This window comes from Quercus robur, chromosome 1, assembly GCF_932294415.1.
Source record: "Quercus robur chromosome 1, dhQueRobu3.1, whole genome shotgun sequence".
Lineage (NCBI taxonomy): Eukaryota > Viridiplantae > Streptophyta > Magnoliopsida > Fagales > Fagaceae > Quercus > Quercus robur.
The window spans coordinates 19,421,029-19,445,917 of NC_065534.1; the positions used below are offsets into that span (position 1 = coordinate 19,421,029).

The 24,889-nt window shown below is 34.2% G+C and overlaps 2 protein-coding genes across 3 annotated transcripts in view; both read right to left on the bottom strand.

Annotated features, from left to right (window-relative positions):
- Positions 1-405: 405 nt before the first annotated feature.
- LOC126724247 (germin-like protein subfamily 1 member 7) overlaps positions 406-24,889 on the bottom strand; it is a 51,403-nt gene continuing 26,919 nt past the window's right edge. The window contains exons 1-2 of one of the 2 annotated variants that reach the window (XM_050428758.1): positions 1,288-1,476; positions 406-1,087 (exon numbers count right to left, since the gene is read on the bottom strand). In XM_050428758.1, coding sequence (XP_050284715.1) covers positions 552-1,087; positions 1,288-1,414 — 663 coding nt within the window. In that variant the 5' untranslated portion in view covers positions 1,415-1,476 and the 3' untranslated portion in view covers positions 406-551. Of the gene's footprint in view, positions 1,088-1,287; positions 1,477-24,889 lie in introns of those variants that run through there. The other variant, XM_050428759.1, reaches the window with a different exon arrangement.
- On the bottom strand, positions 19,939-21,048 carry LOC126724268 (germin-like protein subfamily 1 member 7). The gene is made up of 2 exons (XM_050428809.1): positions 20,848-21,048; positions 19,939-20,613 (listed from the first exon to the last, which is right to left on the bottom strand). The coding sequence occupies exons 1-2, from the start codon at positions 20,972-20,974 to the stop codon at positions 20,081-20,083; spliced, it is 660 nt and encodes a 219-aa protein (XP_050284766.1). The 5' UTR covers positions 20,975-21,048; the 3' UTR covers positions 19,939-20,080.

The window sequence follows — 24,889 nt, forward strand, 5'->3', positions numbered from 1 at the left end:
ATGTAAACTCTAGCCTTGTTATGTAATTTCCCCAAATAATCGTATTTAAATGCTTTAATATTTCATTTGTTAACTTCTTTCCCTAGTGTAATTTTTTCCATGTTTCCTCAGTATGAATATATAGACCATAGTGTTGTAGAACTTCAATACTCTTACTATTTTAACATCGAAAATGTTGCTTAAATGTTACATTTAGGACTGTTTCTACATAGATAGGTGCTACTAAGCCCTAAATTTGATCTACCATTTATAAACTTCTGTCAATTTTTAACACGATTTTGATCAATTTTATATATAAGTTCTTGTAATTTCAATCGCTGTGGATCAAAGGTGTAATCAAGATTTAGTCGTACGCTAATGTCTCTGCATTTTCTATGACACCATGACACACAAAAAAAAAAAAAAAAAAAAAAAAATCATAAGAGAATTATATTTGATAATAAATATTTTAATGGCAATACAGTTTGGGAAACAAGGAAAATTTTAATCAAACTCTGCTATGTAATGGTTAATCATTCCTATTACAAATATTTTTCCTAATTGTGGTTTGACTAGAATTGATTTTGAAGATATTCAACAACATTCTTGTCCAATTGGAAGGCCTTGGCAAGAACATCAGGATTGATTGGAGGATTAGGTCCAAAGACAGCGTTTGCTATGGTGATCAACCCAGGATTCTGACTGCTAAGACCAGCAAAGGCAACAGCATTGATCTGCCCTACATTGAATTGGAAGTGAATGAGACCAATTGGGAATACAAAGACGTCTCCCTTGTTTAGAACTTTGGTGAAGAGTTTGTTTGGATTGGATGTGACAAATCCAACTAAGAGAGTACCCTCTATGACTACCAAAAGTTCAGTGCCCCGAGGGTGAGTGTGAGGTGGATTCAAACCATATGGTGCAAAGTCAAGGCGAGCCAAAGATATGCCTAGAGTGTTGAGACCTGGTAATTTATCGACGTTCACAAGATTGACACTTGATCCGACTTTATTTGCAGCTGTGTTTCCAGGAATATTGAGTCCAGAGAAGAAAAAATCATTGGCTGTGACAAGTGTTGGGTCCTTGCAAAATTTTCCATTCACGAAAACTGCACAAAGAAAAGTTTGTTATTGTCATAAATTAGACAGTTCTGTAACCATTGACAACATGTCATGTAGGGGAAAAAAATGTGATAGAGATGATATAACTGGCGGGCATAAATTCATCAATGAGTAGAACTTTTAATGATTTCAAAAGAAAGTGATAATAATACTACTACAGCTAATAATCACAAGATTATGTACGTACCAGCAGAATTGGTGTTGTTAATTGCAACACAAAAGTCTTGCAAAGGACTAGGGTCATAGGCAGAAGCAAGGGAGGATGCCAAAGCCAAAAGGGCCACAGTTACAAGGTAAGAAACAACTTTCTTCATATTTGAGATTCTAGTAGAGTACTCTGCGTATTCTTGCTTTGGTGAGGGGTGGGAAGCATAGCAGATGGGGATATGTGTATTTATAGATAGGAGTCAGTGAACTGGTCAATTGATTTTTAATAAACAGAGCATATAAGACTTGGCAATTATTCAACCTTAATCACAAATTTTTATTTAATGGGTTATCCATTCTTTAACCACTACTAGTCGTATATGTTTGTTTATTCAAAAATGGCAGAAATTTATTTAAGAAAAAAGAGCTTGTACAGTATTAAAAAGAGAAGTAAGGAGCCTATGTATTTGCTAAAAGCAATCAAATTGGACCTCTTCAATGCCATTTTGATGTTTTAACGTTGCTTTGGGCAACCCACAACTAAAGTTTATGTTGAAAGTATCTTTGAAATAGAATGACTAAAGCTCCCAAGTATGTTGACTCTGTCCTCATCAATGAAGTGGTCCACCATTGTAGGCTGCAGCTGGGGATATGCAATACAACTATGCTTTGCGTAAATTCTCTAAGCCGAATGGTTTGAACTTATCTTGTATTGACCTCATCTTAATTGGTGAGTACTAAATACTTTTAATAATTAGTTTGATTTAATGGTTTTCTAGAACCATGACTACCAAATCTTCTGGTATATTCTTGCCATTTCCCCTCTTTTGTTCTCTCTTCATATTTAGTTAGTGTTGAAGATTTTTTCCTGCTTAGAGATGAAGTTAGCCCGCCCTCAAACAAATGGGGGATTCAGCCATGAGTTTGGATGCCAGGTCTTGAAAACGAGGAGAATGCATGCCTTCGTAAAGTGATCTGCTAACAGATCGAGCCTAGACATGAACTTTCCTTTTCCCTCATTAAGTGATAATTAACCTCAATATGGTTTGTTCTTATGTGAAAATAAGATTAGAAGCAATGGCTAAGGTGGAGATATTATCGCACCATAGAGCAGGAATATGAGAAAGAAAGTCAGCAACGTCTTTTAGTATCAGCTTTAGCCAATGTTGCCAAAGTTCCATATTCAGCTTCTGTTAAAGAGTGAGTTACGGTTGCTTATCTCTTTGCAAACCAAGTAACAGGAGTGTTGACTAAGAAAATGACAAAGCCTGTGGTTGAGCGCCAGTCAATGGGATTCTTGGGCTAATCTGCCTCTGTAAATGCAGAGAGAGCAAGTGAGCCAGGGCAAACGATAGCCCAAGGCAAAATCTATTGAAGATACTTTTAACAGCAATTAAATGGTATTGAGTAGATTGATTCATGAATTGAAATGTTTGATGGACTGCAAAGGAGAGATCAGGCCTTGTGAAAGTTAGGTGGTTGAAGCTTCGAAAGATTAACAGGTATTTGTACGCATTTTGCATTTCAAGCTTCAAAACCAAATGTCAAGTAGTTGGGTGGTTGAACGTTTGAACCATGCTCTTGGGGTCTGTTTAAGGCCATAAATTGACTTATGGAGGTGACAAACATTATGAGGAAATGAAGGATACACATATTATTGGGGTTCTGACTAGTGTCCAGTTGCGTGAAGGACCAGACTTATGAAACAAGACCAAGTATAGTTCTTATAGTGGCAAGTTTGACTACTGGACTGAAATTTTCATTTTAGTCAATGCGATATTGTTGAAGATAACCTTTAACTAATAACCGAGAATTGTACCTTGCAATCGACCCCATCACTCTTGTGCTTGAGCTAATACACCCATTTACAACCCACAACGTTCTTGTTAGTAGGAGCTGGGACCAAGGTCCAGTTCTGTTGCCTCAAAAGTGTTTGAAATTCAGCATCCATGGCTGCACCACATTGAAAATACTTGGAAGCAATGTGATAGGTTGGAGGCTCAATGAAAGAATAGTAAATGGTGGCTTTAAAACATAATTTTGGCTAGAAAATTCCACCTTTGGATCATGTTTGCATAGAATGAGTGTTTGAAGGAAGAGCTGTAGTATGTGGAAGAACATTAAACTTAGGTTGAGTTTCTGATGAGAAAATGTCAGATGAAGTGTTCTATATAGTGAACAAAGGATAAGTTGATTGCAGAAGAGAACAATCAGAAGTTGGAAGAGATGTGGCAACAGGTGAAGAGGGCTGTGTATTCACAGGAAGGTAATAGGAAGGGAAGGACAGAAGGTGAGGTTGAATAGGAGATGCTATTGAAGGCAACGTTGGATTGAGTGATGTTAGAGGGCCTAAGATAGATGGTTGAGAATAGGAAGGCGATTTTTTTATTCCCTGAATAGAATAGGAATGCAGCTAAATAACTGGGGAGAGCCAAGTGGCATATACCATTGTGTGAGACATTAGAATTTGAGGATAAAGAATAATTTAAATTAAAATAGAAAGGAAACAAGGATTCATTAAAAAGAACATGGAAAATTATATAAATTTCTGCTTGTGGTTTTGTTGAGGCAAAGGTACTCTTTTGAATTAGGAGGATAACCTATGAATACATATTTTACCTATCTAGGTTGAAGTTTGTGCTTGGAGTAAGGCCATAGAAGTGGATAATAAGTACAACCCAAGGTCTTTAGTGCTGATAGATTTGGTTTATGCGGAAACAATTTTTCCTATGGGGACACAAATTGCAAAACTAAGGAGGGTAGTCAATTTATAAGGTGGATTGAGGTGCAAAAGGCATAAGACCAACATAAATGAGGTAAACCGGCTTTTTAAAATTATAGATAACCCACTTTTGACCATATGTCTATGCTTTCTTCTTTTAGAAATACCTTTTTTGTTGAGGAGTGTGGGGGCAAGGTAAGTAGTGAATAATGCTATAGAAGAAAAATATTGAGGAAACTAATTCCTAGTTTACTCCTCCTCCCTCCCCCCCCCCCCCCCCCCCCCCCCACTCAGTCCTAAGAATCTTAATCTTGGGAGATAATTGATTCTCAACCATGTTTTTGAAATGAATGAGAACATTTAGAATTTCTAGTCTTTTCTTTAAGAGAGAACCATGTAAAACATGTGAAATCATCCACAAAAATTATGCAATACCTAAATTCTGGATCACGTACATCATTGTAACCAATATAAAGTGTGATAGACCAAGAATGTATTGACCCCTTGTGATGAATTAACCAATTAGTTAGCCAAGTTAATTAATTAATTCAATTAGCATGCAATAAGCATAGTAGCACAAATAAATCACCAACAAAATTAAAATGTAGTGGAAAATAAATTAACACGGTGATTGCATGTCTTGGTGTTATCTTGTGTTAGGTTCTAAAGACATAGGTTTTTATGTATTTAGAACTCTAATGTGTATTGTTGGCAAACCATGATCAAAACAATATGTTTAGTAGTGTTTAGACTTGCTCAAAGTTGTATCATTTATGTAAAGTTGGAATAAGTTGATGCAAAAGGCTTTTATGCTTCTCGGCCTGGTTCGATCGATCGAGGCTTAGGCTCGATCAATTGAAAATCAGGTCAGAGGCGTTTTTCTGTAGAATTCCAACTCAGCCCTAGTTTGTTTAAAACATTTAGGGTTTTCTAATTTGTCCTAAGTATAAAAGGCAAACCCTAGCCACGTTTTAGTGTTGCTCATATTGCTGTTTGTGTAAATCTCTTGTGAGATCTAAAGGAACTTTCCTTTACACAAACTTAGGGTTTTCAAGGAGGAGATATTATCTACACCTTGATGATCAACTCAGTTGATGCCATTGAAGCTTAAAGAAACACAAGCAGGTGTGCTTGTATCTAGTGGTGAATCCAAGAAAGAAGGAGTCCGTGGATTCGGAGCTTGCACGTGGTCGTGTCAGTAAGTTCTATTGGTGGGTAGCAATAAGAAGTCGAGCGTGGGGGCTTGTAAATATTATTATATGAACTTCGATTTTTTCAAGATAGTGGATTCAGGTTTACCTTGAGGATAGCTAGGTTAAATCCTCCCCAGGTTTTTACCAGTTTGGTTTCCTGGGTGATCATATCAATGTCTTATTTATTTTTCCGCTGCTTTGCATGATATGATTGTTTTGATTGTGATAACCTAGATTTGTTAATTTGGACTAAGTAACAACTTGGCTAATTACCTAGGTTAATCCAATTATGTTTTTAAGGGGTCTAAAAACCATCAAGTGGTATCAGAGCAGGTTGCTCTCTTGTTGTTGATCTTTTGATCATTGAGCTGATCCTTGACCCCTGTTGTCATGGAACACGGACACTCTCTTGTTATTCCTCTTCACTTTGATGGGAATAATTATGCTTATTGGAAAGTAAGGATGAAAGCATTCTTGAAATTGATTGATGAGAGAGTTTGGAACTCCGTTGAATACGGATGGGAGAAGTCCACTACTCCTGTTAATGAGAGGCAAACTTCTCAAAAAGAAGCAGCCGCGTTCAATAGCAAGGCTATGAATGCTACCTTTAACGCTGTTTCTATGGAAGAATTTAAGAGAATCTCTAATGTTGAGGTTACTCATACTGCTTGGAATATCCTCCAGACAGTGCATGAAGGCATAAAGGTTGTCAAAATCAATAAATTGCAGCAGTTAACTTCAAAATTTGAAAGCATTAGGATGTCTGATGATGAATCTTTTGATGAATTCTATGCTAAATTGAATGATATTGTTAATTCTGCTTTTAACTTGGGTGAAATCTATGATCAACCTAAAATTGTTAGGAAGATTCTTAGATCATTAACTGAAGACTTTAGACCCAAGGTGACTGCCATTACTGAGAGCAAGGATGTGGGCTCCATCCCTGCTGATGAACTTGTAGGATCACTTCAATCTTATGAGTTGGACCTTCCCAAAACTAACAAATTCAAATCAATGGCTCTTAAGTCAGTTGATGATGTTGAGGTTGGTGGATTTGATGATGAGGTCTCTGCTACAAAGATTGCTTACCTTGCCAAGAAATTTAGAAACTTTCTCAGGAATAGTAACAAAAAGGCAAGAGGTACGAACACTACTGAACCTAGAAACTTTAGGAAGAATGATCCCACTAAGGTTAACAATAATGATAAACCTAGAGAAAAAGTAGGTCAATCTTCAAATAATTCTATAGGTCCTCAATGTTTTGGATGTCAGGGGTATGGTCACATGAAATCTGAATGTCCTACCTATTTGAAGTCTAAGGATAAGGCTATGGCTGAAACCCTTAGTGATGCTAAAGTTTCTGATGATGAGTCTAGATGTGACAAGGATGGAAACTTCATTGCTTTCACTGCTACTACTGTAGTCAATGAGAGCATATCTGCTAAAGAGAACCCTTCTGATGGGGAACTCTCTGAGGATGTAGATCTTCAAAAGGCCTACAATAAACTTTGCAAAGTTGCTGCAAAGGATGCTATGAATGTTGAACTTGGCTTAAAGAAAATTGAATCTCTTGAACTTGATAAGAAGAATTTGCTTGTAAAATTGTTTGATGCTAATGAACTTTTGAACAATGTGAAAACTGAGAATATGCTATTGCTTGATAAAGTTAAATCTTTGGAACTTCATTTATCTGTTGCTAGATCTGCTAGTTCTAAACTTGATCAAATGCTGAGTGTTCAAAAGTCTCCTTCTGACAAATCTGGATTAGGTTTTGTTGAAAGCATCTCTGTGTCTGCTCCCCATTCCACAAACTTTGTCCCTACATCTTCTTCTGAACCTTCTGTGAGTGAGATTGTGTGTGAAACTGTCAAACCCCCCTGTGAGTGAGGTTGTCAAACCCATAGAAGTTTCACCATCTAGGAAGATTAGGGTTGATCTGAAAGAGTCTAAACCTAAGCAGCCTTCCATTTCTAAGGACAAGTCACATGATAAGCCTGCATGGGTTTGTTATTTTTGTAGAAAGTCTGGGCACATTCATCCAAACTGTTACAAGCTGCAAGCTACTAAGAGAGCAAACAAACCAAAAGTACCTATGCCTCAAGCACAAGATCCTATGGTACTCATTGGTGAATTGGTAAAGACTTTAAACCTTTATTCCAATCCTGGAGTTGGAAACCACTCTAATGTGAATACGAACTCCAATGCTCGTGGCGCATCTAAAAGATTTTGGATGCAAAAGACTCAAACTAATTGAGTCTTTCTGACATGGTCCTTGTGCTTCTTTGCTCTACCCTTTGTGACCATTTTTTTGGTTTTGTGTTCTTTTGTTTCTAGGGTTTGCATTGCATAACATTCATGCATTTCATACTAGTTTTTTTTAATAATAATAAAAATAAAATAAAAAAAAAAAGGAAAAATGGAAGAAAAAGGAAGCAAATTGTGTTGTGCACTAGTTTCTTGGTTTTTGAGAATAAGATTGGTCAATTTATTTTCACATAACATGTCTTTTGTACCTTATTTAGCCTTGATGAGCTTACTTATTGCACTTTACTAGTTGAAACTTTGTAGTGCATGTTGTGTGGGAAAGATGTTTATGGTTTTGATCACTTTGTCTTGATCTTGAAGTCACATGTTTTTTGACTATCAGACTTGAACTTTTAGAGAAAGGCATAAATAACCATCTCACCATTGTTCACTAGCCAATCATGAAAACCTTAGTGCATATCGTAAGATTTTGTACTCGAGAAAGTGTAGCACATGCACAAAAAGAACATAAGGTGTAGCCTCGGTTTAATTGTTTAATACTTAAAATTGGTGTGTACTATTAGGCTTAATGCCAAATCACATAATTAAAATTGGTGTGTACATTATCCTGACTTTTTAATAAGTTTTTGAATTAATTAAAATTGATATGTATATTATGAGGTGAAATTCAAGAAACCTACATGATTACAAGCTTATGTTCTAGGAGATGTGGGAGTTATATGATATAACTCTTTAGGTGATAGTCTCTTTTAAATTCTATGTGATAAATTTTGTAGACTTTGTGAGTGATTGCTATTTACATATCACCTCACATGTATCTCAAGTTTTTGCTAGTTGCACACACTACACGAGTTACTCTTTGCTAAACATTGTACATGTTATTGCGGGTGTTTTTGGGCTGACCAACCAAGTTTGCAAATACTTTGAGTTTTGTGCAAAACTGATTTGATGCTTGAAAATTTTTGGAGAATGTAAGAAATTTTTAATTTGGGAAAATTGGGTTTCAATTCTTGTTTTTGGAAATCATATCATCACATACTCATGAATTTTGTTCCTCAATTTCAATGTTTTGATTTATTCCTAAATTTTTTTCAAAAACTGTGTTTTTTTTTTTTCCTCAAATTTTGTGAGCCTCTGCCAGTTTCGATTGATCCAATCTATTTTTCGATCAATCGAAATTCTTTTAAATTGTCTAAGGAAGCCTCTGTTTGTTTCGATTGATCCATCATGTTTTTTGATCAATCGAAACTATTTTGAAATTGTTTTAAAAAATTTTTTTAACGAGCGTCTGTCTATTTCGATCAATCGAAACTATTTTTCGATCAATCGAAACTTGTGAATTAGGTTTTTTTTTTTTTAAAAAAAAAATCAGATTTGACTTGTTCAAAACACTTTTTCAAAACTTTTCAAACCTTTTTCTCTCTCTCCGACTAGGCAAGGCTCCACAGAGATTTTTTTGTCGTTTTCCTCCAAATTTTTTGTAAGGATTCCCTCTCCCTAAGCCGGTATGTCTATTTTACCCTTCCTTTTGCATTGTTTTTCACATTTTCATGCATTAATCTCATGGTTTTTGGGTAATTTTCGAACTATGCACTATTTGGGATTTTTGATTAATCAAGCCTTGTTTTATGAATTTGATCAATGGGTTTTGTTGCTACAATGATATATTAATGATCTATGTTGGTTAATTTGATCAATTTGGGGTTTTATGAAAAATCAAAAATTCTAGGGCTTGTTTTGAATCCGAATTGGGGATTTTGTTCAAATTGGTTTCAATTGATGAAATTCGCTTGTTGAATTGATGAAATTGGTCATTATTTTTTGAAATCTATCTTATGTAATGATCAATTCGTCAATTTATTACAAATTGATCAAGTGGTTTTTCAAAATTTTTGTTTTTTTTTTGTTAGAAACTCTATGCTCAAGCCAAATTTGTGAACTTGAACTTAATTTGAACTTAATTGCATTGCATTAGGTCATGCATCACTATATTTAATTTGTTCATGCATCATATAAATTTGTGTTCTATATTGTTTGTGCTAACTTGCAGTCTGCCCTTAGTTTTGTTTTTTTTTTTTTTTTTTTTTTTTTGTTTTTTTTTTTTCTTTTGCTTTGTGTCTTGGTCCTTATCCTAGCACTATGCCTAGGAAAACTAGAGCCCATAGGACCCCCACCACTTCCTCTGAGTCTCCCTTTAGGAGTGAGGTGTTTAGGAATGACAAAAGCAAAAAGGCCTTTGAGAAACTGAATAGTAAGCGTAAGATTTGAGCTGAGTGTTCTGTGATTTTAGATGAGATTGATCAAGCCATTAGGGCTAACTTTGAGTCTAGAGGTTGGTTGTCCCTATTAGAGATAGATCATCCACCCCTGACCGCCCTGATTAGAGAGTTCTTCTCGAATCTCTCTTGCCACGTCTATGATTCCAACACTTTTGTTAGGAGTTGGATATGAGGTGTTGAGTTCACCATTACTCCTCAGGTAGTGGTTGAAGCTCTTGGGGTTCCGATCGTTAGGGAGCGTGACTATCCCTATGATGAGTCTCCACCCTTAGATGATGTCATGTCATACATCACTGGGTCTTCTCTCTAGTGGGGTTCTAATCCTCGGATCACGTCTACTGAGCTTACTGAGACTGCCTATCTTTTCTTTAGGACAGCGTGTCATTCCTTATGGCCTATTTCTCATCTCCACACCATCCCTCTAAAGCGATGTGTGTTTTTGTACGCTTTTGTTTCTGGTGTGTCTATCAATTTCCCACATCTGTTCCTTCGTTCTTTGAATGAGGTTCGTAGGAGTTCTGCCATAGGGCATGCGCTTATCCATCCTATTTTCATTCATAGGATTTTATTGTTTCTTGGTCTAGATGGTTTTCCTTCTGGTGAGCCTGTTCATGTTGTTGCTCCCATAGGCGTCACCTTTCTTAGACAGAGGGCTGCTCACTTAAAATTTGATCCTACGCATCCTAGAGGTGCACCTTCTGGTGCTGTTCCCCCTCCTCCCTCTTCTACAGGTGCTGATGCTGCTGAGACATCTGGTGCTGCTGATGCTGATGTTCCTCCACCGACTACTTAGGATGATTCAGACATTCGACGTACGTTGGATCATGTCTTGACCGTTCAGGCGGCTCATGGACAGATTTTGGTAGACGTGTTCGATGAGATCCGTGCTTTGCGCACAGAGTTGACACAGTTTAGACGATCTTCACCGCCACCTCCCTTTTGATGATGGATTTTGATTGCCCTTTGGCATTCCGTCACAAAAAGGGGGAGTACATAGTTGAGCTCTTGTGGAGTTTTTTCTTAGGGGGAATGTAGTTTTATTTTTGGTTGGAGCTTGTGGAGTTTAGATTATATCTAGCTGCTTCACATTGTATTTTATCTTTTATCTTTTAGCTCTTGCCATATTTTTGTTGGGATATTCATGTTAGGGGGAGTTACTTTTATTGCTTTATATGTTTCTTGTTTACAACTGCTTATTGATTTATATTTATGAGTTATTCATTGATATATGTCTTTATTGTGTGTTGTTTGAAATCAAGAATTTAATTTATTTACTTTTATTTTCCACACATGTGGTTATGCATTTTGTTTAGTGTTTCAGGAAATATACAGGTTGATTCAATTGAGCTGTTGTCTACACTTGCAACTGATGGATAGTAGTTAAGATTGAGTTTGTTTTATGAGCATTTGTTTTGTAAAGGGCTTTTCTTTGTAAACTTTGAGCTTCTAGTTGTGTTTTGTCACGGATTGCCAAATGGGGAGTTTGTTAGGTTCTAAAGACTTAGGTTTTTATGTATTTAGAACTCTAATGTGTATTGTTGGTAAACTATGATCAAAACAATATGTTTAGTAGTGTTTAGACTTGCTCAAAGTTGTATCATTTATGTAAAGTTGAAATAAGTTGATGTAGAAGGCTTTTATGCTTCTCGGCCTGGTTCGATCGATCGAGGCTTAGGCTCGATCAATCGAAAATCGGGTCAGAGGCGTTTTTCTGTAGAATTCCAACTCAGCCCTAGTTTGTTTAAAACGTTTAGGGTTTTCTAATTTGTCCTAAGTATAAAAGGCAAACTCTAGCCACGTTTTAGTGTTGCTCATATTGCTGTATGTGTAAATCTCTTATGAGATCTAGAGGAGCTTTCATTTACACAAACTTAGGGTTTTCAAGGAGGAGATATTATCTACACCTTGATGATCAACTCAGTTGCTACCATTGAAGCTTAAAGAAACACAAGTAGGTGTGCTTGTATCTAGTGGTGAATCCAAGAAAGAAGGAGTCCGTGGATTTGAAACTTACACATGGTCGGGTCAGTAAGTTCTGCTGGTGGGTAGCAATAAGAAGTCGAGCATGGGGGCTTGTAAGTCTTATTGTATGAACTTCGGTTCTTTCAAGATAGTGGATTCAGGTTTACCTTGAGGATAATTAGGTTAAATCCTCCCCAAGTTTTTACCAGTTTGGTTTCTTGGGTGATCATATCATTGTCTTATTTATTTTTCTGCTGCTTTGCATGATATGATTGTTTCGATTGTGATAACCTAGATTTGTTAATTTGGCCTAAGTAAAAACTTGGCTAATTACCTAGGTTAATCCAATTGTGTTTTTAAGGGGTCTAAAAACGATCATCTTGTGTTTGCATCTCTCTTCCCTTACTCTTGTACATGCTTTACATTTATTGCTTATTGTTCATGTTTGTGCACTAGGGTAGTTTCGGTGATTACACTTATTTATTCTTGTTCCGCACTTAGTCTAAATTAGAGTAAAAACAATCTAGCTGTAATTTTTAATTGGGGTTTTGAACAAGCTCTTGTGTTTTAGCACAAATCCGAGCTTTCAAAAGGCACCAAAAAAAAAATTTTTTCTCAATAAAATTTAAATCGATCATTTATAAAAATGGAATTTAGTGTTCTTTATCTCAAAAATAATCTATTACAGGTTTTCTTTATTTTTAGAAACCATAATACAATTACAATCTCTCAATAAACAAGTTGATATCTTGTTGATCTTTTATGTCATCAATCATTTGACATAATTCAAAACTATTTCTATAGCACATCAATATATATATAAAAGCAAAGACCTCATGTGAGAGAGCATGAGGTTCTACAAGTGACGCATTGTATGAAATTCTTTTAATTTAGACTTCTACCTCATCTAATTTAGAATTTATGTCAAACTATTAAGTAATTGTAGATTCATTTATTTCAATGTATTAATAAAATTCAAAAAATTCATATATATTTATAACTTTGAATGCTTTGGATTGATATGAATGGATCTAAAAAGTCATGAGAAAGGTAGGAACTAAGAAAACTTTTCAATTTCCAACATAAGACTAACTTTAATGCAAAATCGCAAGAGTCGGATTCAATAAATTAGATAATATGATATGATTATTTGTCTCCATATTTGTCCAATATAAATCCTCATTTGTCCACATTTGTCCAATATAATTTCTCTCATAATATCTTTGGTTCCCTTTCTAATAGTTATATTAATTTCCAAAATATTATGTTCTTCTTAAATATTTTGTTTAGATTTTATGTATATGTTTTTACTGATGTAGCATTGTAATGTGTTTAGATTGTCTTTTTCATTTTGTGTGTCAATTTAGATTTTTGATTTTTCGTACAATGTATATATATAGTTGGTAGGGATTTGTAGTATTTTTGGTGTTTTGGCTGCTTTTGGGAGGTTAAATCGTGATATTATTATCTCACTATGACATTATCGTTTGTGTTGTCATATCATGAAATTATAGCAGTTTTTAAAGCTAATTGATTAAAATATCATTCTTTCAATTTTCATCCTATTATAATTACGATCTTAAAAATCAAACTTTTTTTCAATTAAAATGTTAATGTGCCTTAATTTTATCTATCATGTCAATTCTGAAACTAAAGAAAAGCTATTTTGAATTACATAAAAATTATAGGTGTTGAAATAGTGGAGATAGAGACTTTAGTGGCATAAGGAATGTAGAAATTAACACCATAGAATCTATATATAAAGCATAAATCATACAAGAAAAACACCTAGGAACCAACAAGTTTGCAGGTGTCAACGTTAACAGTGAGTCTATGATTAACCATAATAGTATTCATGAAATCAATAGATTATAAATAATTTTTTATAAAATTTATCAAAATGCACCGCACTTCGCATGGAATATTGGCTAGTAAAAATAATTATAAGAAACCATTTTATATGATTATAATTATTTTTATGGCCTTTTTTAAGAAAATAATTTCATTGACATTACAAGGAGGGGAACCGTAATTATTCAAACAAACTAGCGATTCACCATCCCTATTACATATATTTCTCCAAATTATAGTTTGACTAGAATTGTTTCTGAAGATAATCAATTGCACTCTTGTCCAGTTGGAAGACCTTGACGAGAACATCAAGCTCAATAGGAGGAATAGATCCAAAGACCGCATTTGCTATAGTGATAACCCCAGGATTCTAGCTGCTGAGACTGGCAAGGCCAAAGCATTGGTCTTCCTTATGTTGAATTGGAAGTGAATGAGACCAATTGGGAATACAAAGACGCGTCTCCCTTGTTTAGAACTTTAGTGAAGAGTTTGTTTGAGTTGGATGTGACAAATCCAACTAAGAGAGTACCCTCTATGACTACCAAAAGCTCAATTCCACGAGGGTGAGTGTGAGGAGGATTCAGACTAGAGGGTGCATAGTCAAGGCGAGTCAAATATATGCCTAGAGTGTTTATCGACGTTCACAAGAGTGACATTTGATCCAACTTTATTTCCCGTGCTTCCAGTAATATTGAGTCTAGAGAAGAAAAAATCATTTGCTGTGGCTAAGTGCTAGGTCCTTGCAAAATTTTCCGTTCACAAATACTACACAAAGAAAAGTTTGTTATTGTCAGACAGTTCTATAAAAATGGACAATAACATGTCTTATACGGAAAAAATATAATGTAGATGATATAACCATCAGGCACGATTTCATTACTGTGTAGAACTTAATTATAATGATCTCAAAAGAATGTGATGATAATACTACTACTGCTAATAATAACGAGACCATGTACGTACCACCAGAATTGGCATTCACTGTTGCAATGCAAAAGTCTTGCAGAGGACTAGGGTCATAGGCAGAAGCAAGGGAAAATGCCAAAATGGTCACAGTAACAAGGTATGGAAAACCTTTCATCATATTTTTAGGATTTGCTATCTCTATCTTATGGTATAGTACTCGATCTGCGTATTCTTGCTTGGGTGAGGGATGGGAATATAGCATATGGGGATATCTCTATTTATAGAGGAGTCAGCGAGCTGGTCTATGTTTTTCACAAACGGAGAATATTAGACTGGGTAATTCTTTACCCATTATCATTTTCCTGCATAATGGGTACACCATGGTTTAACCACTATTAATCTGTTCATATTTGAAAAGCAATGAAATTAGATCACTTCAATGCCATTGTGCAGTTTTCATGCTGCTTTGGTCAAACCACAAATTATCCTTAAGTTCATAGTATTTTTTAAATTGAAATGATTGAAGCACCGTTGTATCTTGACTCTCATCAGTGAAAATTTCCTCCCGTTGTAGGCTGCAACTGAGGCTTTTGCAATATGTTTTAATGGGCTATACAGCAAATATCACTTTTTGGGGCATGTGAAATTATTCGATGATGTTCAGTATTCTTAGTAAATATAGATGTTCAATAGTCAATGGTGTGAGCGTCTTATAAGCTTGGGCAGAACTAATCTCATTGATCTAGCATTTCAATATGACTTCTAGCATTTCAATGCCTAAAAATTTAAGAGTTGGGACCGACAATACATGTGGTTTTTGCAAACGAAAATGCTAAGATCACAACTTTTGTCACAACTTCCTCTCGTTGCAAGTTGTGAGTGGTAGAGTTGTGGACCCACCACTTTTACTCCACTACTCATGACTCGCCACGTGAGCAAGTTCTGACAAAATTTCCTCCCGTTGTAGGCTGCAACTGAGGCTTGTGCAATATGTTTTAATGGGCTATACAGCAAATATCACTTTTCGGGGCATGTGAAACTATTCTATGATGTTCAATATTCTTAGTAAATATAGATGTTCAATAGTCAATGGTGTGAGCCTCTTATAAGCTTGGGCAGAACTAATCTCATTGATCTATCATTTCAATATGGCTTCTAGCATTTCAATGTCTAAAAATTTAAGAGTTGGGACCGACAATACATGTGGTTTTTGCAAACAAAAATGCTAGGATCACAACTTTTGCCACAACTTGCTCACATTGAAGTCGTGAGTGGTAGAGTTGTGGAACCACCACTTTTACTCTACTACTCACGACTTGCCACGTGAGTAAGTTCTGACAAAAGTTGTCTCCTCTCATTACTCTTTTGCAAAAAGTAGGTTACCTAAACTCATAAGCCAAATCTACAAATTTCTTAACCCTATTTTGTGAAGAATTTTAAAAATTGGCTTCTTCATCTTAAAGCCAATTTAGTCCACTTCGTTCTATTTTGGTCAATTTCAATCCACTTAGGTATTTTTGTTCCATCTTGGTCCATTTCAGTCCGATTCGGTCTATTTGAGTTCATTTGGTTCATATAGTCCACTACAGTCTACTTTGGTCCATTTGGGTCTATTTTGGTCCTTTCAGTCCATTTTAGTCCATGTGAGTCCATTTCGGTCCATTTGGTCCTATTTGATCCTATCCAGTCCGTTCAGTCCATTTGGTCCAATTTGGTCAACTTTGATCCATTTGGTCTAAGATGACAAAAGGTAATATTATTATTTTTAATTGTTTAATTTAATGATTTGTGGTATTAAATTTACTTATCTTTCTTTAGTATTATATTTTTTGAGTGAATTACACAATTTTAGCGTTTGGATATGATATAATTTGAATTTGAAAGCCAATTGAGGATTTTTAAAAAAAAAAAATTATAGAAGGGATAAGAAATTTGAAGATTTAAGATATTAAATTCAGTATCATACTCTAAAATCTTGCAATGATATGAGTAGCCTAAGGTTGTGTAATATTGTGTCTCAAAATGATAGCTCAACTGATGATATTACACATCCTAAATCAAATGTTTTACGTTGGAGTTGCCACTTACATTTTAAAGGAAAAAATATTTTTAAAATCAAAATAAAATGAAATACATCTTTATTCATTTATTGAAATCTTGAGTTTACATATCATGATTAGAACATAAAAAAAGAAAATTACAAAACTTTCTTTACTAGGTACAATCTAGAGAAAAAACATACATGGCTTTGGCTCCTAGTTATATATACAATAAAATGTAAAATTACATGAATAAGTAATTAAGTACTAAGTCTAAAACCAATTATTTAAGTTGCATGATAGACTAGATTACAAAATTGGGAAGGGTAGACACCCATTCTGCCTAGTCTAAACTGGTTTACTATGAAATAATGGCTATGGATTTATGTCATGCAAACGCATAAGCAAAACAATCCAAACATGTCCTGAAGAAGAAATCATTCATAAGAACATGGAAAAATAATTCAGCATGTTAAGGTTTGAGAAAACTAAATTTTGTTCATATGAACATTCAAGAAGCATATTTGAACCCTAAACTATTTTCACCTATTCATCATTGCGTTCATCCCATAATATCATAGAAAGACATTTTGGGCAGAAAATTAAATTGGGGTTTCACGTTTATATAGGCATGCACAGTTCTTGCAAAGATGACACCGACAAAGATTTCCCATAATCGAGCTTTTGTTCCCATGGACACCAACTCTTTCCTTCAAGTACTTGTGCGACGAAGATCTCGTGTTTGATGTTTAGAGATGGTTGGGCATTATTTTGGGAGTGTTTGATGGATTTTATAGCACAAATTTCTGTTGCTCTTGTATAGAGAGTGTTTGTGAACCATCTTCTGTAACAGAAAGGATCTACAGTAAACCAATGGCTATTTAAAATAGTGTTTCTGAAGCTTGTCAACTTTTCTTTTGAGAATCCCCCTCTATTTATAGAGATAGGAGCTAATAATTGTAGCCTTGTAGGGTTTTGTTTAAACTCTTCATTTTCAGACCTATCTTGGCTTCTAATTATCATTCATGCTGGTTGGATAAGCATGAAAAAAAGAAAAAAGAAAAAAAAAAGATTAGAAACACAATGAAATTTTTGTGTCTAGGTTAAACTTCTAATTTGGTCTATTTTTTTACCAATTGGAACTTCAAACTCAGGGTCAAAATGTCGATCAACACTTTGACTTCCAGTCCCTATTGTTGTAAATTTTTATATGTTTGTCTGATAATTTTGACTTTTAATCTAATAATCAGACACTTTTGGATCAAATAATGTTAAAGGATATTTAGGAAATTTAAATATCAATTAATTACCCCATTTTCAAAGATATTTAATTAATTATCCAAAATACTTAATTTTTCACTAGAAAAATTATACAAACATTGATATGTGGTGTGTATAAAATATATACAATAAAGTATTCTCATATTTTTATATTTAGTCTTAATTTATGCCATTTTCTGGTTGATTATAAATAATCTTTGTTTTTTTAGGTGATAAAGGCTTAACATGGGTGAAGTGTAATTGTCCATATTGAACTACAAGGTGGAGCCAATTGATTCAAAAGCCAACTTGAAGAGAATTATAATTTGAAAGGCTGGAACTGGACGGCGTGAAGTGTCAGACATAGAAAAATAGAAAAAAGAAATAAAATAAAAGGAAGTTTAATTTTGTGGAGAAGCCTAAACGTGGGCTTGTGGAGAAGCCTAACATTTGGGCCACTTTGGTTCTGGCTGGTAAAAGGAAACGTGCACAAGCCTACAACTATTAAAGTTTTAGTTCCAACTTTTTTTTTTTTTTTTTTGGGAGAACTAGTTCCACTTGTATTTACTATTTAGGACCATGCATATGTGAGGCAGCTTCTCTTGTAAAAAACAGTCTTTGCTCTGTTTGTGAATAGGATCACTAATGGTTCTATATAGAAAATATATAGGCTCATTAACTCTTGTATGTGCCAGGCCCATAAGATACCGTCTCATAAAGGCTAGCAGTACAGCTGAAGGGCTGAACGTCTAGAGGCAGCCCCATGTGGCTTTTTTATAGCTTTTTCTTCGTGATAGCACTGTGACTATTTCTTTTTATATTATGTTTGTTTAGTTTAATGCCTAGTATTTTATTTTTGTGTTGTTTTTTAAGGGAAATTATTATGTACTCTCAGAGTATCACAAATGCGTACTCCCCCCTCTCACATGAATGGTGGGTCCCACTAATTAAATTTATGGTGGGACCCACCATTTATGTAAGAGGGGGGAGTACGCATTTATGGTACTCCGAGAGTACCTAATAATTTTCCATCTTTTAATTACTATAAGTAGCTAAATTTATAATTAAGGTTAAGGATGAAACCTTGTAAAAGATTATTAATAGTATTTTTGTGATTTGATTTTTTTCCACAAATGTTTTCCATTAGTTTGATAGAAAATAGTAACAAAGGGGACAACTTGTTTCTTACGAATTTTTGTTTTGTTTTTTTTGAGCTGATCTTACGAAAAGTTATGTAGGGACATTGGCATGTTGCAACCTCCTTACATAATATTCTACATAAAAGTGAAAAGTATCTAACTAAGGTTGAAAAGATTCTACAATGGTGTTCACACTATAAAACACTCTGTGAGAAGCAGTGAAAGAATAGAGAGCAAAAGAGAGAAAGTTTAGAGAAAGAGAGAGATGAAGAGAGAAAAGAGATTTCTGGAAGAAAATAAATGCTTCACTATGTATTACATTTGATGTACAGTATATATAGATTATAGAGACTCAGCAACTCCAAGATCAAATCCCTAGAATTACGGAACTGGTTTGTATAATGTGGAGGGAAATCAAGAACTAACTAACTACCACTTAACTGCTCAACAGACTGATCTAATGACATACAAAACGCAGCGTATCAATTAAACTAAATGCATAAGGACTAAACGCAGTGTTTCAACTAATAACATAAGTCTTAAACGCTGCATATCATTAAATACATTTACACCACAGTATTAAGTAGAACGACACCGTTGCATACCTGGACTAGCCGTTGAGAAACTAGCCGTTGGGCATTCCATTGGACATTTGAACCATTTGATCAAAACACTGATTGTTCTAGTTGTTTCTGTGTGTACTCTTAACAAAAAGTAGTATAATTTTTACCATGTTTCCTCAGTATGAATGTATTTTGTAGTAGAACCTCAATATTCATACGTGCAATTTGCAAAACTGAAATTCAAACTTTTGTCTATTTTTAATACAATATTGATCAATTTATATTTAATAGTTAGGTTGTTGTGATTTAAAAACGTTGTGTATACAGGGGGTAATCAAGATTTAATTAATGCTGCACAAATTACTCTGCTTATATTTTTTTTAATACATCGATAATTAGGGGTAGGGGAATTTGAACCGTGGATGTCTTCATCATCGGGAGGTACCAGTTGAACGACAAGGATCTTGGCTACTCTACCTTTGTTATGACATCATGACACATACAAACAATCATTAAAAAAAAAAAGATTTTATTCTATAACAATTATTTCTAAGGCATTACACGAGGAGAAATAAGGAAAAGTGGAAAAAAATATTTGAACTATCTAGCAGTTAATCATTCCTATTACATTTACTTTTCCGAATTATGGTTTAACTAGAATTGTTTCTGAAGATAATCAACTACATTCTTGTCAACTTGGAAGGCTTTGATGAGAACATCAGGATTGATGGGAGGATTAGATCCAAAGACCGCGTTTGCAATGGTGATCACCCCGGGATTTTGGCTATTGAGACCGGCAAAAGCAACAGCGTTGGTCTGCCCTATGTTAAACTGAAAGTGAATGAGACCAATTGGGAATGCAAAGACGTCTCCCTTGTTTAAAACTTTGGTGAAAAGTTTGTTTGGGTTGGATGTGACAAATCCAACTAAGAGAGTACCCTCCGCAACTACTAGAATCTCAGAGGCACGAGGGTGAATGTGTGGAGAATCCAAGCCATATGGTGCAAAGTCAAGACGGGCCAAAGATATGCCTAGAGTGTTCAGACCTGGTAATAGATCGACATTCACAAGGGTGACATTGAATCCAACTTTATTTGCAGTGTTTGCAGGAATATTGAGTCCGGGGAAGAAAAAATCATCAGCTGTGACAACTGCTGGGTCCTTGCAAAATTTTCCATTCACAAACACTACACAAAGAAAAGTTTTTCATTATCAAAAAAAATAAGAAACTTCTGTAATAATGGACAATAACAAGTCTGAGTAAAACAAATATGATGTAAATGATACAACCATAGGGCATATTTTCATTATTATTTTTTATTGAAGGGATAATTTCATTGTTTTGTACAACTTCTAATGATTTCAAATGAACTTGATGAAAATTACTACTACTGCTAATAATAATGAGAGTATGTACATACCAGCAGAATTGGAGTTGTTGATTGCGACACAAAAGTCTTGCAGAGGACTAGGGTCATAGGCAGAAACAAGGGTGGATGCCAAAGCCAAAAGGGCCACAGTTATAAGGTAAGTAACACCTTTAATCATTTTTGAGGTTTTGTTTTCTCTTTCTTATAGTATAACTTTCTGCGTATACTTGCTTGGATGAGGGATGAGAACTTAGCATATGTAAAAATCTCTATTTATAAAGGGGAGTCAGTGAACCGGTCTATGTTTTTCACAAACAGAATATATTAAGTATTTGGAAACCAATTTATATCATTTTTTTTAGTTTATGGGATGAACCTTTCTTGCTTGGTAGTTCTTCTAACTTTATCAATTTTTAATTTATGAGGTGAACAATTCTTTAACAGGTACTCGTCTGTTCGTATTTAAAAACCAATAAAACGGGACCACTTCATTGCAATTGTATAGTTTTCGTGCTGTTTTGGCCAACCCAAAAATAAACCTCGTGTTAATATATTTTTAAAATTGAAATGACTGAATCTCCCATGTATGTTGACTCTGTCCTCATTAGTATAGTACAATGTTCCACCGTTGCGTAAATTATCTAGGTCGAATTGTTTGTACTAATTATCTTATTGACCTTATCTTAATTGGGGGGTACTAATTAAATAGTAAATACTTCTTAATAGTTAGTTTTTAATGTTTTTTATAGGACCAACAACTACTAAGGTATCTGGTATATTCTTGCCATTTCCATTTTTTGTTCTCTATATGTTGACCCTATGTTTTGGTGCATCTCCGTTAAGTGTGGAAGAATTTTTACAGATTAGAGACGAAGTCCCGTTGCTTACATCTTACCAAATAATTTTTTGAAAGAGATAGAAAGCAAAATTACATGGCAATAGAACAGCATTTCAGAATTGTTCTACCTGTAAAGTAAACAAGAATGACACAATCATGTTTGATGTTACATGTTAGTGAATTCCCATAGAATATATTCCAATTCTTTTTACAACAAAATTAAAATATCGTTACGACCTTATTATTACATGATTACTTGAAGATTTTTATAATAAAATAAAATAAGGGAAAAGTTAACCGATGTCCTATATATGGATATTGGTTTATAATATATCTTTAGAAACTTAAGAAAAAAAAAACAATTATTATTATTATTATTATTATTATTATTATTTTTTTTTTTTTTTTTTTTTTTTTACAGTTTGTTGTATTTCCCATTAAAGTGGAATTAAAACTTTCTTAAAATAAATTATTAACAATTATCGTAAAGATACCTGTTAATAAGACAAAATTCTCACTTCTACGAGATATGGGAGAGATGTTTGGTAAACCGTCTTACCCCCATTATTTTAGAGGCTTCAAAGTTCAAAGTACCAAACTTCAAAAAATATATAATTGAATGGAGATGCAATTGCACATTTCCAAGAGTATGGGATCATCCTTCAAAACAAAAAAAAGAAGAGTATGGGATCAAGATGTTCCCCCCTCCCCCATTTGCAATTCAAGTTGCCATTTTTCATATGATTATCATTATCACAATGTAACAATTTCAATCCAGTGTATTATCAATCAATTCATGCTTTCATACTCCATGACATAAGAATTTAACAAACATTCGGCCAGAAGGACAAGCCTCTTCTTTGGCCTTTGATAGAATACATCTGTTGCTGGCTACGACTGTAAAAGTGTAAATGATGATATCGTTTTTTATGCAAGTGCTCTGATTACGGAAGATTGAAGAATGCGCAGGTGGCAAGGGCTTGATCTCTTCAAAATTATATTTACGCTTTTTTTAAAAGATGATTGTTGGCGAGAAAAAAAAAAAAATTTCCCCTTCCATTAATGATGGGTTTTTTAATAAAAAAAGAAATAAATAAATTTCATGGGTTTTGTTGGAAGGTTATGGTCCTTATGGAGAATGAGAAAGTTTTTTAATGAGTAGTCAGACAAACGAATAAGAGAGAAAACAGATAGTGAATTTTCTAATTTGGAAAGGAAAAAAAAAAAAAAAAAAATCTTGAGGCTTGGGGACTTCATTTTCAAGTATTAGACACTGAATTTATCCTTAAAAAAAATATTACGAAAAATAATCCCTAAGAAAAATCGGACAAATGAGGGGGTGGGAAACACAATGCCAATAGGGAAATAAAAGTGCCAAATCGGCATTTTGAGAGTTATCAATTAAATAAAAATCTTCCTTAGGAAAATGAGATTTACAAGGAAAGTGTTAAAATATATATATATATATATATATATATATATTTTTCTTATAATGTGAGTAGGGATTGCAATGGGACAAGTGTCAGGTTAGGGGTTTTCCATCCCATTTTCAGAGCAGGAAAAACCTAGGCAGCACAAGAGTGAGGTAAGCTGGGCTTAGAGTGGGTTGGAGATACTTTGTCATCACTAATGACATAGAGATGAAAGAAAGAGATGGCAGGTGGTTGCGAGAGTGTTAAAAGAGAGAAAAAACAAGTATTTTGGGAATAATCATAGAATAGGTATAAAACAAAAAATAATTATAAATAGGATGTATATATATATATATATAATATTAAATTATATATATAGTGGTTGCGAGAGTGTTAAAAGAGAAAAAAAAAAAAAAAAAAAAAAAAAAAACCAAATATTTTGGGAATAGTCATAGAATAGCTATAAAACAAAAAAAAATAATAATAATTATAAATAGGATATATATAAAAAATATTAAATTATATATATATATATATATATATATATATATATTTGTTGGAGATACTTTGTCATCCCTAATAACATAGAGATGAAAGAAAGAGATGACAGGTGGTCGTGAGAGGGTTAAAAGAGAAAAAACAAGTATGTTGGGAATAGTCATAGAATAGGTATAAAACAAAAAATAATTATAAAAAGGATATATATAAAAAGATTAAATTATATATATATACACACACACATATTCAAGGGGGTGAGTCAAGGTGAGAAAAATCTTTCCCACCCCCATTAGCTCTTCGAGGAGAGAAAAGTCTATGCAAGCATAACAAGGTAAGTTTGGACAGGGAATTTTTGTCATTCCTATACAGGAATTTGGAACTGTTAGGGCTTTTTAGTTTTTGAAATAAAGAAAGAGAGTGGGACAATTTTAATCATATTTTTTCATAAAGTTTGGAAACTGAATTTGGAGAGAGAGATAGAGAGATTTTCACAATTATGGAATTTAATAAGCTGCAATATTTTACCACAAGTATCAACAATTCCAAGAAAATTTGTATAGAAAAAGTTTGGTTTTAAATAGGTTTAGAGATATTTTCTTTCAATCCATTATGTGGTGATTACAGAGAATATTTATATATAATCTTAGTCACATGACTTTTTTTATTAGTTATGTGGTGATATGTTTAAGTAATACACATGAATTGATGAATAGCCTTACAAATTAGGATGTAGTGGGTTGGAATAAGTTCTTCTAATTTTATTTTTTTTATGCGAATTACATCATTTTATTAAGAAGAGGATAAAAACAGTACATCTTAAGACACTAAGTTCTCAATAAAACTAAGAGTTTCCTTTAACCAAATACTAGAATCAGACAAATGCCTAGCATATTGAGCTAACTCATAGGCAACTTTGTTACTAGTTCTCCGGGTAAAAGAAAAGGTACACTCATTTAACTGTGATGCCTAAAGCAGTGCTCCGGAGATAATATTCAAAATGCTGGCAGGTGGGATGGCTGAAGTAGTCAACGATTGGTACACCATCAAAGAGTCCCCTTCATCGCCTTCCTCACCATTGGTACATCATCAACGATTGGTAGTCAACTCAGCTAATATAAAACCCCTGTCCCATGCAAACCTCAGGCCTTCCTCCATTGCCTTAGCTTCAGTTTCAAGAGGCCCCAACAGTGCACCAATCTTCATGCTCAAAGCCGCTCAGACAGACCCTAGATGATCACGTAGCACTACTCCAATTCCCACTAAATGCAAATTTTCAAAAATAGCAGCATCCACGTTTACTTTAAAACCCGAAGAAAGAGGGAGTGACCAGCAAAACTCCGACTCT